Source organism: Carlito syrichta, unplaced genomic scaffold (assembly GCF_000164805.1).
Source record: "Carlito syrichta isolate Samal-C Ts95f unplaced genomic scaffold, Tarsius_syrichta-2.0.1 Scaffold314294, whole genome shotgun sequence".
Taxonomy (NCBI): Eukaryota; Metazoa; Chordata; class Mammalia; order Primates; family Tarsiidae; genus Carlito; species Carlito syrichta.
In genome coordinates, this window is record NW_007258390.1 from 322,122 (window position 1) to 338,947 (window position 16,826).

Below are 16,826 nucleotides of genomic sequence, written 5' to 3' on the forward strand. Positions count from 1 at the left end.
GAACTGCCACACTGTTTTCCACAGAGGCTGCACTAGTTTACACTCCCACCAACAGTGTAGAAGTGTTCCCTTTTTGCCACATCCTCTCCAGCATCTGTTATTTTTTGAGTTATTGATAATTGTCATTCTGACTGGAATTAAGTGGTATCACAGTGTAGTTTTAATTTGCATCTCCTTGATGACTAGTGAGGCTAAACATTTCTTCATGTATTTGTTGGCCACTCGTACATCTTCTTTTGAGAAGTATCTGTTCATATCTTTTGCCCGCTTTGTAATGGGGTTGATTGCTTTTTCTTTTCAGCACATTTGAGTTCCTTGTACATCCTAGATGTTAGGCCTTTGTCAGACATGGAGTTGGCAAATATTTTTTCTCAGTCTGGGGGCTGTCTCCCTGCTCTCTTGATGTTTTCTTTGACTTTGCAGAATCTTGTCAGTTTAATGAGGTCCCATAATTTGATGGATATTGCATTAAATCTGTAGATTGCCTTAGGTAAGATGGACATCTTCACAATGTTTATTCTTCCAATCCATGAGCATGGGATATTTTTCCACTTGTTCGTGTCATCTTTGATTTCTTTGAGCAATGTTTTGTAGTTTTCATTTGTAAAAGTCTTTCACGTCTCTGGTTAGGAAGATGCCAAGGTATTTCATTTTTTTGTGGCTATTGTGAATGGAATTGTGCTTTTTATTTGGGTTTCTGTTTGTTTATTATTGGTGTAAAGAAATGAGATTGTCTTTTGCACATTTATTTTATATCCTGAGACTTTGCCAAAGTCCTTTATCAGTGCAAGGAAGCTTTTGACAGATTCTCTTGGGTTTTCAAGATACACAATCATGTCGTCTGCAAAGAGAGATAACTTGACTTCCTCTTTTCCTATTTGGATACCCCTGATCACCTTCTCTTTTCTGATTGCTCTAGCCAGGCCTTCCAATCCTATACTGAACAGGAGGGGTGAGAGTGGGCATCCCTGTCTTGTTCCAGTTTTCAGGGGAAATGGTTCTAACTTTTGTCTGTTTAGGAGTATACTGACTGTGGGTTTCTTGTGGATGGCTTTTACTATTTTGAGGTATGTTCCATGTATGCCTAGATGTTCGAGGGTTTTTATCAAGAAGTGTTGCTGGATTTTATCAAAAGCTTTTTTTGCATCTAATGATATAATCATGTGGTTTTTGTTTTTATGTCTGTTGTTGTATTTAATTACATTTATGGTCTTGAGAATGTTGAACCAGCCTTGCGTCCCAGGGATGAAGCCTACTTGGTCATGATGGATGATTTTTGAGATGTGTTGTTGAATCCAGTTTGCTAGGATCTTGTTGAGAATTTTAGCATCTAAGTTCATCAAAGATATTGGCTTGTAGTTCTCTTTCTTTATTGGGTCTTTACCTGGCTTGGGTATCAATGTGATGTTAGCTCCATAAAATGATATGTGGAGCATTCCATCTTTCTCAATCTCCTGGAATACTTTCAGTAGGATTGGTATCAGCTCTTCCTTAAATGTCTTGTAGAATTCTGCCTGAAAGCCATATGGTTCAGTACTTTTTTTGTAGGTAGTTTTTTATTCCATAGTCAATTTCCTTGATTGTTATTGGTCTATTTAGGGCCTCAATTTCTTCTTGTTTCAACCTAGCCAGGTTGTGTGATGTCAGAAAGTCCTCCATTTCCTTAAGGTTTTCAAGTTTGTTTCCATACAAATGTACATAGTAGTCTCTGATGATCTTTTGTATTTCTTCAGGATCAGATGTGACTTCATCTTTTGTGTTTCTGATTGTGTTTATTTGGGCTTTTTTCTATTTTTCTTGGTCAGTCTAGCTAGGGGACCATCGATCTTGTTTATCCTTTCAAAGAACCAGCTTATTGTTTCATTGATTTTTGGGTATTATCTTTTTGTCTTCTATGTCCCAGATTTGGGCTTTTATTTTGGTGATCTGGATTCTTCTGCTGAAGTTAGGGTTTTGGTGGTCTTCCGAGAACTTTCAAGTTGGCAAAAGTATTGGCTGTAACAGCTTTTATGTAAGAAGGATTCCCAGTGAAGCAGTAACTGTACAGGAACTCCGAGGAATGGGCACATAAGCAACTTGGACACACCCAGGGAATTAAAATCCTAACAGCCATTACTAGGTCTCATAACCCTGTGCCAGTACCTCTTGATACAGAAGCCTCCCACCAAGAACCACTTTTTCCACCAAGATTTGCTTCTTTTGGAGACATCCTATAGGCTACATGCTTTTAGCTTTTGACTCACACAGAACCCAGCTTCCCAGCATCCCAGTGTCAAACACTTCCAGACAGTTTCTGAGTATATTTTTTCCTAGGATGACAACTTTTCCAGACAAATGTTGATGAAACCTGGACCTAAACAGCCATCAGGTAGTGCTCTTATTTAAGACGTAACAATCAAGGATTTTCTTGTTCCAAGATCATGGCCAAACTTCTCTCTATCCTTACTCAAAAGGGGAAATTCTTAGCATCATACAACAAAAAAAGATATAATCAAAATCATGACCAAAAGGTGTGTTATTGACTAAATGACTTTGCACTGTTAGAAACTTGTCAGAAGGACAAAAAAGAGCTAAAATGTGTTTTAATTTTCCAAAGAGCAGCCCTTACCCCAGCTAACAGCAAAGGAGTGTCCCACTCCCTACTAACCAGTGCCAAAGAATCTCTTCCCCTGACCCAAGGCCCACCCCAGCTTCCTTCCCCAGGAAGATTCTAGGTTAGTAGGTACCAGGCCTGCACATCTCCCAGATGTTGAGGCAAAAGGAGCCCATTTAATTCCAGGTATTAATCAGAAGCTATCTGAGCTAAACCCCCTCTAAAATACAGGAGAAGAAATAAAAACATCTTAGCCTTACTTAATAATATACATATTGTACTGCATGTCCTTTTCACTTATAAGTGGGAGCATAATTATGTGCATGCATGGACATAAAGTGTTGGGTAATAGACATTGGAGATTTGGAAGGGTGAGAAGGATGAGAAATTAATGGACACAATGTACACTATTCAGGTGATGGTTACACTGAAAGCCCAGACTTTACCAGTATACACTATATTCATGTAACAAAATTGCACTTGTACCCCCTAAATTTACATAAATAAGAATGCATATTGGGTTCAGAAAGTATGTTGGGGGCTTTCAGAGTGTAGGGAAGGCAAAGTGGGATTGTAGGGTGGCAGGAAAGGAAAAGTATAGAAAGGAGTCCCATTTTCCTCACTTGCTTTTCTTTCAGAATCCTGCAAGGAAGGGATTAAATTTGCTTTTTCTAGGTAACTCATAACATCCTGTGGTTGACTCCTATAGTAACTCTTCTAAGTTACACCTAACCAGTTAGTCTGAGAGAAAGAATAGAGCCCAAGAAGAAGCCCCACTTTCCAGAAGGAATCCATATATTTCTGGCTTCTGTTATAAGGCAACGTATGGGATGATTTAGGAACTTGCTGTACTCTTGTTTGAAAATGGAAGCCTTTCTCTTCATGCTCGAGGACTAGGCAGTGGTTCTCAATCCTGACCCCTGGAAGACTCACTTGAAGAGCCTGTTAAGCCTACTCTAAGGCCTTTCCTCAGATATTCCTATTAATTAGGTCTTGATATATCTCCTGCTAGATCTTGGTGGAACCTCCAAAAATTTTAGGTCACACTCCCAGCAGTGGCATCCAGAATGTTAGGTCAGGCTTGCTGGAGTGTGGAGTGCTGCAAGAAAGATGCAGAGAATTGCACAGGAGTTAGATTAGGAAATATAGTTTATTTAGAAAGTAAATTTGAGTGAGAAAGAGAGAAAGAAAGAAGAGATTGACTTCCCCAAGGTAAGGGAGTGAGCCAAAACCAGGAAACATGGCCTGGCCATAGCTCAAAGAGCACATGGCAACACCATAGCTTAGCAAGGCAATGGCTGCTGGATGCTCATGGCTGAGTCCTTTTAATCCTTCCCTTTGATGGGGGAAGGTCATTAAGGTGATTGGGTGGTGATCTGCTCCATGTCATCATGAATGGGCAGGTAAGTTCAGGTACTGAAGTCAGGTGATGGACAGCAGATAGATGGGTGGTTAGTCACATGATTGCTACCTTGGTGGTGGGCTAGGTGGGATGAGACAAGGGGAGAGGTTTTTCCTGCAAGAATCTGTCAGATGCTTCCAATCCACAAGTTCCTAAGCAAAGAGGTGGTCTTATTATCATTTCTATGGCTCCTGTCAGCTAATGGGTGATTTTGACCTTCTGCAGGGAACCTGAAAGTTTCTTAGAAGATATTATGCTCAACTATGAATTGAAAGGTTGGGCTGTCTTTGTCTTGTATATGATGGAGATTTGCCAAGGGAGTGGGGTAGGCTACCAGCTTGGCCTGCAGTAAAATATCTGAACGTTTCCTAAAACCTGCCTATTGGAAATTTATCTATGTTTAACCTGTGCTAGACTCAAAGCGTGTCAGTTTAAGCAAAAATGGCTATGCTGAGGCAAAATGTGAACTAAGTTTACTCTAAGTTTCTTGGGGTCCCACCTTTCATTTCCCACCTCTTGCTATTTCGAGAATATTCTTATTTAAAACTAGGGATTAGGGATGGAGGTCAGACTTCTGTATCTGCTTTCTGCTGAGTAGGGGTCACAGAGCTATCCCTACTTGTGTATCGAAAGAAGAGGGGATGAGAGGACAGGAGCCCATGGAGTTTATCTTTAGTATCTGTATACAAAGCACTGTGTACAAGTGTATACTATTAGAACGAATACAACTATAATAAAAGCCATTATAGCTGCTGTTATGACATATTGAGGCTTTGATGTCTGGTAAAATGTATTTATGAATAGTTACCCCAGTGGGCTCAACACCTTCTAAAGGAGTCCTGGCAGTTTTACTGTTGTACCAGTAAACTCCTGAGTTCATATGTGGATGTCTCCACATTTTGTCTTCAAGTTTCTTTGGTTTTTTTGTGATAAGAATTTATAGATGTTATAAGAGGTTTGTTAATAATCAAATCAATTTGCCTGGTCTGCAGGAAGTTTAGGAGGAGAGTGTGGGGTGGATATGGCTCCTGAAGGTTGTTTTTTACCCCACCCTAGAGAGACTGAATTAAGAACCTGAAGAGTTTAGGTATTAAAAGTTTTAGAAGCATAATAACACAGGATTACAGTAGTTATTGCAAAAGCTACTTATTTAGGAAAAGTGATAGTTCAAAGGTTTTTGAAAGCTAAAAAAATTTCACTTTTTAAAAGTGAAAAAAAACCCCAACAAACTCGCTTTTTGTAACAGAGATGGTGGAGGGGAGGTTAACTGAATTTTTCTCTTCCTCCCCCCTCTATTGTTTACAGGAGAAAATTCTTTTAGAGATTGTTAATTAAGAAGCTCATGTTCTGGTCTCTGAGTAGCATTGTGACCTAGCTTAGGAGTGATATTAATGGTAAATTTATAGAACATTTTTTTAGCCTTGAGTGGTTATAGAATTCTTTTCACACATTTCCTTCCACAAACCTTCCACATACCATGTTTGACAAAACTGTTCTCTTTTCTGTATATCCTTCCTTACCAAAAACATACCTTTATAGCAACAACTTTTTACATCTATTCCTTTGCTTTCTGTTTTTTTCTTTATCTTTTTATAGATAACTTTTTTACTTTTATACTTTGAATTAATCTTTAGTAATTTTTGATTAAGATAAGGCTATGATTCCAACATGGATGACTGGGACCAAATGGCTGGCACCTGTGTTAATTAAGAAATTAATTTAGGTTCCATTGTCCTAATATTTACTTGGGGGTTGTTGGGGTGATGGTGAGCCAGTGCCAGGCACATTAGCAGATTTCCAAGCTTCTATAAGTGGACACCATTTCTGAGCCAGGTGTTCTCTCCTCTCTTCAGAAGAGAGTGTACCTGCTTTCCAATGGATCTCCGGAATGCACAGTGGACAAAGTCCTGGAGGTTTAGGCCTCTTTGAGGCAACTATACTTCTAGTGCTCCCATAGACTGTACCCTTAAGCAATGGTCACCATCCCCTTAGCAAGTTTGTTTTTATCAGGTTTCTGATGGGCAGTTGGAGTTTTGTTGTTAATTGCGACTGCCAATTGAGGTGCCTCTTTGGCCCTCTGGTTTTGCAGCCCTCCGTGTTGGCATCCTGTTGTTTCTCTAATGCCTCATCTGAAAAAAACTCAGAAGTTCTGTTTTAATTGGCTATACATATGAAAATTTTGGCCATTTATGTGTCTGTAACAGTCTGATGTAAAACCCTTTAGAGTGAACAGACCATGGATGTGAAATGATCTGTCCTCACTTATTTCTAATTATGAACAGGAAAATTTGTTAAAAACCCTTTGTAAATTGCTAAATTACAATTTTAGTTGTAAGGTATGGACAATTAGGTGGATATGATCAGTTCCCATCCTTATTGTGTCCACACAGAGAACCCAGTATTTCATCTGGCAGAAGCACTAGGCTTAGTAAAGTGTATGTAGGGAGGGGCTAGCATTAAAGTTTTACCTGTTCTGAAGAGGGGGAGGGGAGCTAGCTAGGCACAGCAAGGTGACTTAACTTTCTTGTTATAAATACAACTATAGTGAAACTGATATAACAAATGCTGGTGTTATTTAGCACTAGTGTTTTAGTGCATGGTAAAATTGGGAGTAAGATTTTACTACAGCACTTGCAAGTTTGGTTGGAAAAGCATATTAAAATTACAATGGACTTTTTTCAGTAAGTTAACAGGATTAATTAACACACGATCCCTTTAGTTTTGTCTGAGAAGAGGGTTGATTGTCCCAGTTTAGATTTAATTTGAGAGATTTATCATAGAAAAAAACAAAATGAACTTCAATATCTTTTTGTCCTGGCCACCTCCCTGAGGAGTGACCTGTCAAGACTGCACGTGTGTAGGAGAAGGGTGGAGGGGAGGAGAGAAGGCATTGCATGTGGTTCAAGTTGCTGAGCTAGTAGGGCTGCTGCCAGGGGGTTATTAGGCAGTGGAGGAGGGGCACGAGAAGACAGGAGGATGAGATCAGTGCTGTGGTCATCAGTGTTGGCCCCTCCTCTGAAGGATAAGAAGGAGGAGCAGAAGGGGAAAGTGACCAAGGGTAGAGTAGCAAAAGTAGATTAGGAGACCAGGGAAGTTAAACCAGCTGGGTCAGCATCTAAGCTGTTTGAGGAAAAGCAGGAAGGAGATAAAGTAATCAAAGAAGGAGTGTGAGAGCACCACAGGAAGAGCAAGGGGTCCAGGCAGTCCACCATTTTGAAAACTTGAACCTCTTGCCCTCACGGTAGCAATAGAGGTCAAGTTGAAGGAGCACCAGAGGCAAGAGACTTGCCTTAGGTCCATCTCCTGACCCCCAGCTGGTATTGAGGAGATGCTTAGGACAGATGCTCCTAGTGAGAGGGTCCTGAGACCTTTTAGAATGCATTTCAATGGGGGGAGGCCTTAGCCACCCCATCGTGAGTTTCCCATGAGGAGTAATCCTAGAGGGAGAAAGAGTGTTCTTTAGAATTGTCTCTGAGAGGCCAAAAGAGAGAGAAAAGCCTATCCATGTCCTCAGCCGGCGTCCTGGTCAGAGGACAGTGGAATTAGTCTGTGTGTATGTGAGAACAAATGAGAGAGTGTCCTCTGTCTCCTTGACCCACCTGAGACAGCACCTTAGCTGGTGAGAGCCCCAGGCCCCAGTGCTAGGGTTGGTCCAACTTGTGCGTTTGGGAGGCTTGGCACCAAGTCTTTTCCGCAGAGGGTCTCAGACCCCAGCAATGTGCTTCCCAAAGCAATGAGAAAGGAAAAAAAAGAGTAACCTCTCAGAGTGGCTTGCAGGACCTCTCTCCTGATCAGATAAACAATAGCACTCACCAGAGATGTTACTTCACACAGGACAAGGCTGAGGTGACAGGGAGAGGTTCGTGCCATGTGGCTCATCATGGGCGATAAGATTAGGAGTGAATAGCAGAGAAAAGATAGCCAAGCACCTCATCTCTCTCCACAGAGAGACTAGGGTTGGAAAAAGAGAAAAGCTCGATGGGAGAGGAGAATGAAAGAGCGACGGATCTCGGTGGGACCCCAAAAATGTTAGAGCACACACTTGGTGGGCCTTCAGAATGTTAGGTCAGGTCCACCGGGGGTGTGGTATCTGGCATGTGATCCGGTGGCGCAAGAAAGATGCAAAGAATCGCACAGGAGTTAGATTAGGAAATACAGTTTATTTAGAAAGTAAATTTGAATGAGAGAGAGAAAGAAGAGATTGACCTCTCCAAGGCAGGGGAGGGGGCCAAAGCCAGGAAACATGACCTGGCCATAACTTAAAGAGCACATGGTCACACCATAACTTAGCAAGGCAATGGCTGCTGAGTCCTTTTAATCCTTCCCTTTGATGGGGGAAGGCCATTAAGATGGTTGGGTGGTAGTCTGCTCTATGTCATCACCAAGGAGCAGGTAAGCTCATGTACTTGACATCAGGTGATGGACCCCAGGCAGATGGGTGGGTTAGTCACATGATTGCTGTTATGGTGGTGGGCTAGATGGGAGGAGATAAGGGGAGGAGTTTTTCCTGCAAGAGATCTGTCAGATGTTTCCAATCCACAAGCTCCTTAGCAAAAAGGTGGTCTTATTATTATTTCTATGGCTTCAGTCAGCTAAAGGGTGATCTTTGGCCGTCTGCCTTCAACAAGGAACCTAAAAATTTCTTAGAGATTAATATGCACAGCCATGAATTGAAAGATTGGGCTGTATTTGTCTTGCATATGATGGAGATTTGCCAAGGGGGTGGGGTGGGCTGCCAGCTTGACCTGCAGTAAAATGTCTGAATGCTTCCTAAAACCTGCCTATTGGAAATTTGTCTGTCTATTTCTAACTTGTACTAAATTCAAAACATGTCAGTCTAAGCAAAATTGGCTATGCTGAGGCAAAATGTGAATTAAGTTTATTCTAAGTTTCTTTGGGTCCCTACTTTCATCCCCCAAATGTGATTTTTCATCACTCATTCCAGGTGATTTTGATGCTGGAGGATTCCAGAACATGCACTGAGAAATACTACCCAGAGTTTTAGAGAGAATATAGTTTATTTAATTCACTGGTGGGTTTAAGGAAAGTCATAAAATGTGCACATACCCTATACCCACACAGCATACTCTAAACCTAAAAAGAGAGTTCCTCTTGGGTCTGTTTTAAATCACATGTCTGAGCTTGAGCTCCATAGTCAGATGGAGTTCATGCTTGATGGCTTTGCTCTGTAATGTTTAGCCCAGGTTTGAGGATAGCTGTGGATCTGAGTTTAGACTGATGTCTAGAGATTTCTTAGTGAGAGTTGAGCATAGGAAGACTAGAGGCTGTTATTAAGTTTGAGTGACTCATGGCTTAGGCTGTTATTGGGAACAGATAAGCTCTCTCCCACACATAATCTAGAAATCGCCAGATTTTTGCTGAGTCTGATTTTTCTATTATGCTATAGAATGAGTTTCACTAAAGTAAACAATGCTCTTGCCTGTAGTACTTATACCACAAGACTTGGGATGCCAACCGAATTGAAAATGTTTATTTATTAAATATGTATTTACTTGCTGTCTAGGCATAAGTTAGCTTTCATGCAAAGCAAGTTGCATGGTGTCCTAGAGTTTCCAGATCCATAGACCTCCTTGTTGTTCTCTTTAAACCTTTGGCTGGAGTTTATGAGGTCTCAGAAAGAATAACTTAAATGATACAGGGAACAGAGGAGCTTGCTCTGATGACATCTTAGGAAGGCAATGTCTAGTGGAATCTTTTAACATAATCAGTTCACCAGTTCAAAAACCATGTATTGAGCTATGTAACAAGCTTGTTACTATGTAACAAGCACAGGTTGAGGTGCTGGGAATACAGTAATAAATTGAACAGATGAAAACCCTTCTTCATGGAATTTATACTGTGGGGGGGGATATGGACGATAAATAAGATAAATAAGGAAAACAAATATGGTATGTTAAACAGTGATAAAAGTGACAAGGAGCAAAACAATGCAGGGAAGGGGATTATGAACTGTCAGGGCTAATTTTTTTTTTTTTTTGAGTTGGAGTCTTACTCTGTCGCCCAGACTAAGTATAGTGGCCCCTCCCGGCCACTGCAGCCTCGACCTGCTGGGCTCCGGCGATCCTTCCGCCTCAGCCTTCCAAGTAACCGGAACTACAGGCACGCGCTACCATGCCTGGCTAATTTTTTGATTAGTGTAGAGATGAGGTCTCGCCAAGTTGCCCAGGCGGGTCTCGAACCCGTGGGCTCAGGCAAGGCTAAATATTTTAAATAGGTAGCCCATGGGAGGCATCACTGAGAGGGAGGCTTTTGAATCAAGATTTGAAGAAAGTGAGGGAGCTAGGCATATGGACATGGGAGAAGAGCATGGCAGCAGAACAGAGGGAACAGCAAGTGCAAAGCCCCAAGGGGAGAGACTGCCTAAAGCGGTTGAACAACAGCAAATTAGCAGTGTGTCCAGAGCAGAAAATAGTAAGTAATGTAGTCAGATACAACAGGGAGACCAATCATGTGAGGTTAGTGGGAGCATAGATGTTATCATCCAATTTCAAAAGACCAGAATTATAAGACTACCATGAAGCATGAAACAAATTCAGAATAAAACCAGCACCTTTATTCTATACACTAAGTGTTAAATTTATAATTCCAGTAAATAACATAAGCCAACTAAACAATATCAGAAAGAGGTGATATATAAATTCACGGAGAACAGTTACATAAAGAAGTTAAGGAAGTTGAGATCACTCCTAATTTGGTGCGACTGACCCCACAAAATACAACCATGGCATTTGTCTGTCTTTTCCCAGAATAAAGAACAGAGTGGTGAGCTGGATTTATCATCAGCTTGACTTGGCATTGTGTTAAAAGTTCCTAGGCATTGGAATCACAAGCCATAAAAGTGTTTGGGACCAAGATAGTAGCTAAGGTTATTACTGAATCAACATACAATGGTAGTGGGAAATAGGAAGACATGCGGAAGCTGCAAATATCACAGGGGTCCCTGGCATGGTGCAAAGTTAGTTTGAAAAGAACTTAGTGGGTAAACACAGATGGAATTCTACCTGCTAAATGACATCATTTGCTACTGATGTCCAGGAGAGAGATGGCTTATCACTTGGTCTTCAAAGGGACTTCTGCTAACAGATATCTGAAGCTACTTAGGAATAGAAGGTGTTCTGGGGTGACTCTTTGAGGTGTGGAAAATGCCATGTCCAGAAGCTCAGAGGAAATGACTTTGAAGCTCCTATAGAGGAATTCAACTGTTGTCCTAGAACCAGATAGTTTGGAGAGATGGAGACCAGTCATAATGAGAACAGGGTTACAGGTTCCATCTCTATCCCACTGGAGGTGAGAGCATTCAGTTTCTGAGGGTCCTTTCATCAGCCTTGCACCTATAAACTCTAATATAAATAAAAGAAGTGTGCTCCCTATGAAAATGCAGCTTGCAGACAGACCCTCTTCCAACCTAATTTCTCCCTTTCTCCCAACCCTCCAATGCAGTAATCCTAGAGCCTTGCTGGTTTCATGGCACAGGTTGTGCATCTCATCCCAGCCAGATGCCCTCTTGTTGATAAGAAGGGAATATAGATCAAGAGAACATTCAAACCCCCTGAACATTCAAACTGCATTAAGTGGTTGTGCACTTATCCTGAGGACAATGGAGTACCCCTGTATGCTTTCTAAACAGAGGAAAACCCCAAAACTCCTTCTGTTTCTTGTTTTGTTGTTGTTGTTGTTGTTGTTTTTGTTTTTGAGTTGGAGTCTCACTCTGTCACCCAGACTGGAGTGCAGTGGCTGCTCCTGGCCACCGCAGCCTCGACCTGCTGGGCTCCGGCGATCCTTCCACCTCAGTCTTTTCAGTAGCTGGAATTACAGGCGCGCACTACCACGCCCAGCTGATTTTTTGATTTATTTTAGAGATGAGGGCTCGCTGCCCAGGCGGGTCTCGAGCCCGCGGGCTCAGGCAATCCACTCACCTCAGCCTCCCAAAGGCGCGGGATTACAGGCTGAGCCACTGAGCCTGGCTTCTTGTTTTCATCTATAAGGGAACCAGTGAAAATATGGAGCTTGCCTCTAATGCATAAGCTATTGACCGGAAGTGTAGGAAAAGGGGACAGATTTATTCTTTAGGAATTCTTCAGCCAGAAGAATCTCCACCTTTGGAGATCAGTAATGGCATATGGGTTGACTCATTTCTTTTCTGTCACCCTCTCCAGAACTCCTCTGAGCCATCATCTGGGCCTGATGACTCTCAGTCCTCAACTGAGTTTGCCACACTTGCCTGTCCCAGCAACACCCAGCTGCCTGTTGGTTTCAGCACCCCAGCCACCACACAGAGCTGTTTAGATTCTTCAGCTGCTCGACACAAGATAGCTTTAAATCCCCGGAAACAAAAGAAAAAGCGCCATCAAGCGACTGTAAGTCCTTCAAGAAGCCTGGGAATAAACTCCTATATAAGAAATGATGAGTTCCAACCTTTGCAAACTGTTCCTATGGAAATGGTATTGTTTAGGAGACCCATACCCAAAGTAGAATGGCGAAATTGAAGTCACTGTCCTGGGCTTGACACCCCCCGAGGAGTGAGCAAGCTTGCAACAACTGAGTGGGGTGTCCATTTGAAACTTACATAAAGGAGACTAAAAGAAAGCAGAAACAGCGAATGACTTAAACTCCCAGAAATTGCTTATTGGCTTAGCACCTGGGAATTCACTCAACCCTTTTTGTAGAGGATATGTAACCTTAGCTCAGATCAGGATTCTTTTTGTTATTGATCAGATGAGATCCATGAGTTACAAATTGCAGCACTGTTCCATTCATTTGGAGGTCAGGCTTCCAGCAACTCCAAGCATTCATAATATAATTGTTAGCCCCTCCAAAAGTCTCCAAATAGATGCCACATGACTTTCTAGCAGGCAGACCTATATGTTAAAAACATGGCCACGGATCAGATTCAGAGACCTGGCAGAAAAGAATTGTAACAGTTGATAGCAGAGAGAAATGATGGAAACAATAGTGGGCCATTTAACATAGGATCTCAAGAACCTCACCCCCCTCGATAGGTGGTAGAGCAACAGTGTATCATAGTCCAATGTAACAGATCATATTTATTATTTGTCCAGGTCATCAAGCAATGGTGGATTATGTTCTCTGATCCCTGTTTAAGAAGATAGGGAAGTAATGCTTTTGGAAAAGGTTTTTACTAAAGTTAAGAAGTAAAAGATTCTGGTAATTACAAGAATGTGTCAGTTAAGTGGAAAATTCACTTTGGTCAAGTATCCAATTACCCAGTGTTAGGTCAGCTGGTGGGCCAGTATCACAGGAATAAAGCAAAGAATTGCAGAGGCAAAGTAAAAGAGTTTATTTCCTTCCCAGGGAAAGGGACTGGGAAGGGATGAGTACTAAAGGAGCATGGTGGAGGATTTGAAAAGAGGGAGTATTTAAGATTTGTAAAATGTCTTCAGAAGCTGCATTCTTGGGTACTGATAACATAGGTCTCAGCTGTCAGGACAACACATTTTTGTGACTCCAGGTGATGGGCTGGTGGTCTGCCACATAGGTCATAAAGAGCTGATCACAGTAGATTAGGTCAGCTTGGGCCTTTATGGCAAGAAGACAAATACTTTGGATAGAAAGGCAATTAGTAAAAAGCATGCTTGGGTGGGGGTGGGAGGCTTACAAAACAATCACCAGTGACTACCTCCAGGGACCAATTCTGCCCCTGTTAATGATTAGAGGGTGAGTTAAAGTAAATTGTTAACGAAACAGGACAAAGCTTAACATGGCTGCTCTTTGGCTCAATTTACTCCATTTTGGCTTTTCACCCTTTTACCCAGTGATTCTGGACTCAAAGTAAGAGACTATAAATCAGAACTGGAAGAGACTAAACGACTGTGTACTGTAAGCATTTTCCAGGGAAGAACATTAAAACACAAATAATTCAGGTACATCCCCAAAGTCAAACGCCCAAGTGGTAGTAGAGCTAGGGTCAGAATCTAGTCTTCTGACATCCAGCCCAGTACTTTCTTCACCTCATCATGTTGCCTCTAGCTTAGACATCTTAGTCTTGCTTTAGGTAATGGACAAAATACTAGTTGAAAGACAGTTGGAAAAACAGAGAGGCCAAGGAAAGCCCTCTGGTAGCCACGAGAGATTTCCTTAGTTTGGTGTCAAGTAAGGGGTGACCAATTATTAGATGCCAAATCTTATACTGTATTGTCCCCTGGCCACCTCACCACAAATCTGGGAGAGGAGGAATGTTGGCTAAAGGAAACTTAGTGTGACCCTTCTGACTTTCTTCCTTCTGCATAGCCTAATTGAGAAATGGCCTGACCAGCACCCTCTGAGAAACCTGAAACATCTGCTTCTTTCCTGTGACTCTATCCGTGATGCAAGGATGAATATAAAAAGATCTAAGATCATTTATGACACAGGGGCTTCTACTCCTTTCTTTCTGTTCTGGCATTTCTTAGATCTGCAAGTCCTACAGGAGGTTTCTCCTGATCTCTAATGTACAGATGTGGCCATAGAGATTAAGAGAATAACTTGTCCAAGGTCACACAGCAAGTATATGATGAAAAGATTTGAATCTGGGTCTATCTGGCTTTGGCTACTCAAAAATAAATTCTTTTGAGCTGAGTCTGTTTGCACAGGCACTTCAAGCGAGAGTATAGAGTTGTGTGTTTGTGTTTACATTCATGCCATAAAGGCTCGCAGTACAGAAATTCCAGACACTATTCAGTGCAGTGCTACTCTGGCATTTCCAGAGCTGCATTGTAATTATCTGAAAACCTTGTTTACACTAAACTAATTTCTACCCATTCAGTGTAAGAGCTGAATGCTTCATCTTTTTCTCTCTTTTCTCCTAACAAAACCCCCATCCTCTTTCTTCTTTTGAGCTGGAAAGACATAATTCATGCTTTCATTAAATTCCCTGAAAAGAAGCCCAACAGAATTTGAATTTGGCTCACCAGGTTTGGTGTAACAAACCTGAGAATTTCAATGTTGCCAAGGGTATGATTGTTATAAGGCACAACAACTCTGTTTTCAGATTTATGACTTTCCAGTGTGGTTTAGTAGTTTCCAGGGTGTTTTTAGAGAGCTCTCTACAGCACGTCACTCAGAGATTAGACACTCCATATCTGGATGAATTACTTTCAATAGGTAAAATGATCTCCAGGGATATCTAGATGGATGCCATTGGAAATAACTTCCATCTCTAATGGTAGTTATTTCCAATGGCTTCCATCTAGAGAACATCAAGGCATTTTTCCCTGGTGTTTTTTTCTTTGGCAACCATGCAAGGGTGGGTGGAGAACACTTCAGTAGGATTCAAGCTCTTTCTTTATTTCCTCATTTTAGGCAAAACTGAAGCAGGAGGAGCCAAGCCTTCCACTGGTTTCTGAAGAACAAAAGAGTACAACCAAACCAAAAGAAGCCAACCAAAAGAAGCTGAGAAAAGATAGTGCAGGTTGGCACATGCTCGCCCCTCACCCAGAAACATGTATGACAGACTTCATTGCACAGTGCTATGTGGCAGAAGTCATATACAATAATTACTCAAAGCTGCTGCCCTTGGTTCTCAGAGAACTTTCGATTTAAGATGCAGATGAATGTGATCCAGGCTTCCCCATCTAAACTGTCAAAGTAATACAATTACCACTTGGTTTAGGTAAATGCATTTCCAACCAGAGGGATGCTTTGTTTGTAAATTTGTTTAGTCTTCTCTGAGGCTAATGTTCATGCATTCTTCTTAAACAATGGAACCAGATAAGAATAACAGAATTGGCCCCCAAAATCATTTTTTCGAAGATTCCTTTCTCTTCCAGAAGAGAGAAAAGGTCTTGTGTTAACAGGGAAACCACTCCCCATGCCTATGGGCAAAGAGAGTTTGGGCAGCTGCAGCAGATGTGCTTGGCAGCCAACACCTATCTCCCCAAACAACAAATACCACCAGAGTGAAAATCTCTTTGTCTGTTTGTGTGTGTGCATATGTGGATGTTAGCTCCAGCTAATGGCAAGTTAATTCCAAAAAATATTTGATAAAACAAAATTCCAATTCCATGAGTTGTTATTTCATGTTTTTGCCCCATGTGAGTTCAAAGACAAGATAGTCCTAAACATATTTTCCCATGAAAACGAACAAAACCACAAACCCTCCTGAAAAAAAAAATAGAAAAAAAGATTAAACAAATAATCTTTTTCAAATTTCTTAAATATTTGTCTCTTTTACACACCAAGGATAAAATTGAGTCTACCCACAGGGGTGGATACTTTGATTAGTATTCCATAAAACGGGGATGGTTTTAAAACACAACCTGCTATTCTCAGCACTGTATGCTGGATGTGAAAACACTAGATGGAGCTAGGGATGCAGCAGATGGAGAGGGAAGAAAAGCAGTAAGGGACATTCCACATGGGGATCAAACTGAGTTTCTTACAAAAAGCACTCGAAAGGAGAGGAATAATCTGTATAACTGCTACCTTATGCTTGCCCTGAAGCCTGTGGACCAATGCAATTGTTAAGGTGTTCCAAGGATTGCTTTGCATGTATATTACATAGGATTGTTTTAATAAAAAAGGGTAGAAAATAGAAGAAAGGGAGGCCCTAATCCTACCTCCCAGATAACTCCTGTCGATACCTTTCTTTTAAAAAAAAGAAGCACTACAAGCACATGATATGAAATTTCAAGCAGTTCAAAAAATATTAAGTAGAAAATAGAGGTACTAGTTAAAATTTCCTTTCTTCCTGCCCCAGTCAGCTTCCTCAAAAGTAATTACTGTCACAAGTTCAAAATTTGCATTTTGATGTATCTTACACCTAGAGGTGGAACAGACTATTGATAAAATGGTGATAAGCCAACCCCTGGAATC

At 41.3% G+C, this 16,826-nt stretch overlaps 1 protein-coding gene across 1 annotated transcript in view; it reads left to right on the plus strand.

The window, feature by feature from the left end:
* KIAA1210 (KIAA1210 ortholog) overlaps nucleotides 1-16,826 on the plus strand; it is a 114,647-nt gene that overhangs the window by 86,385 nt on the left and 11,436 nt on the right. Inside the window, 5 exon segments of the mRNA XM_021719192.1 lie at nucleotides 12,173-12,357; nucleotides 14,004-14,016; nucleotides 15,004-15,045; nucleotides 15,047-15,116; nucleotides 15,319-15,423. Of these exon segments, the coding sequence (XP_021574867.1) occupies nucleotides 12,173-12,357; nucleotides 14,004-14,016; nucleotides 15,004-15,045; nucleotides 15,047-15,116; nucleotides 15,319-15,423 (415 nt within the window).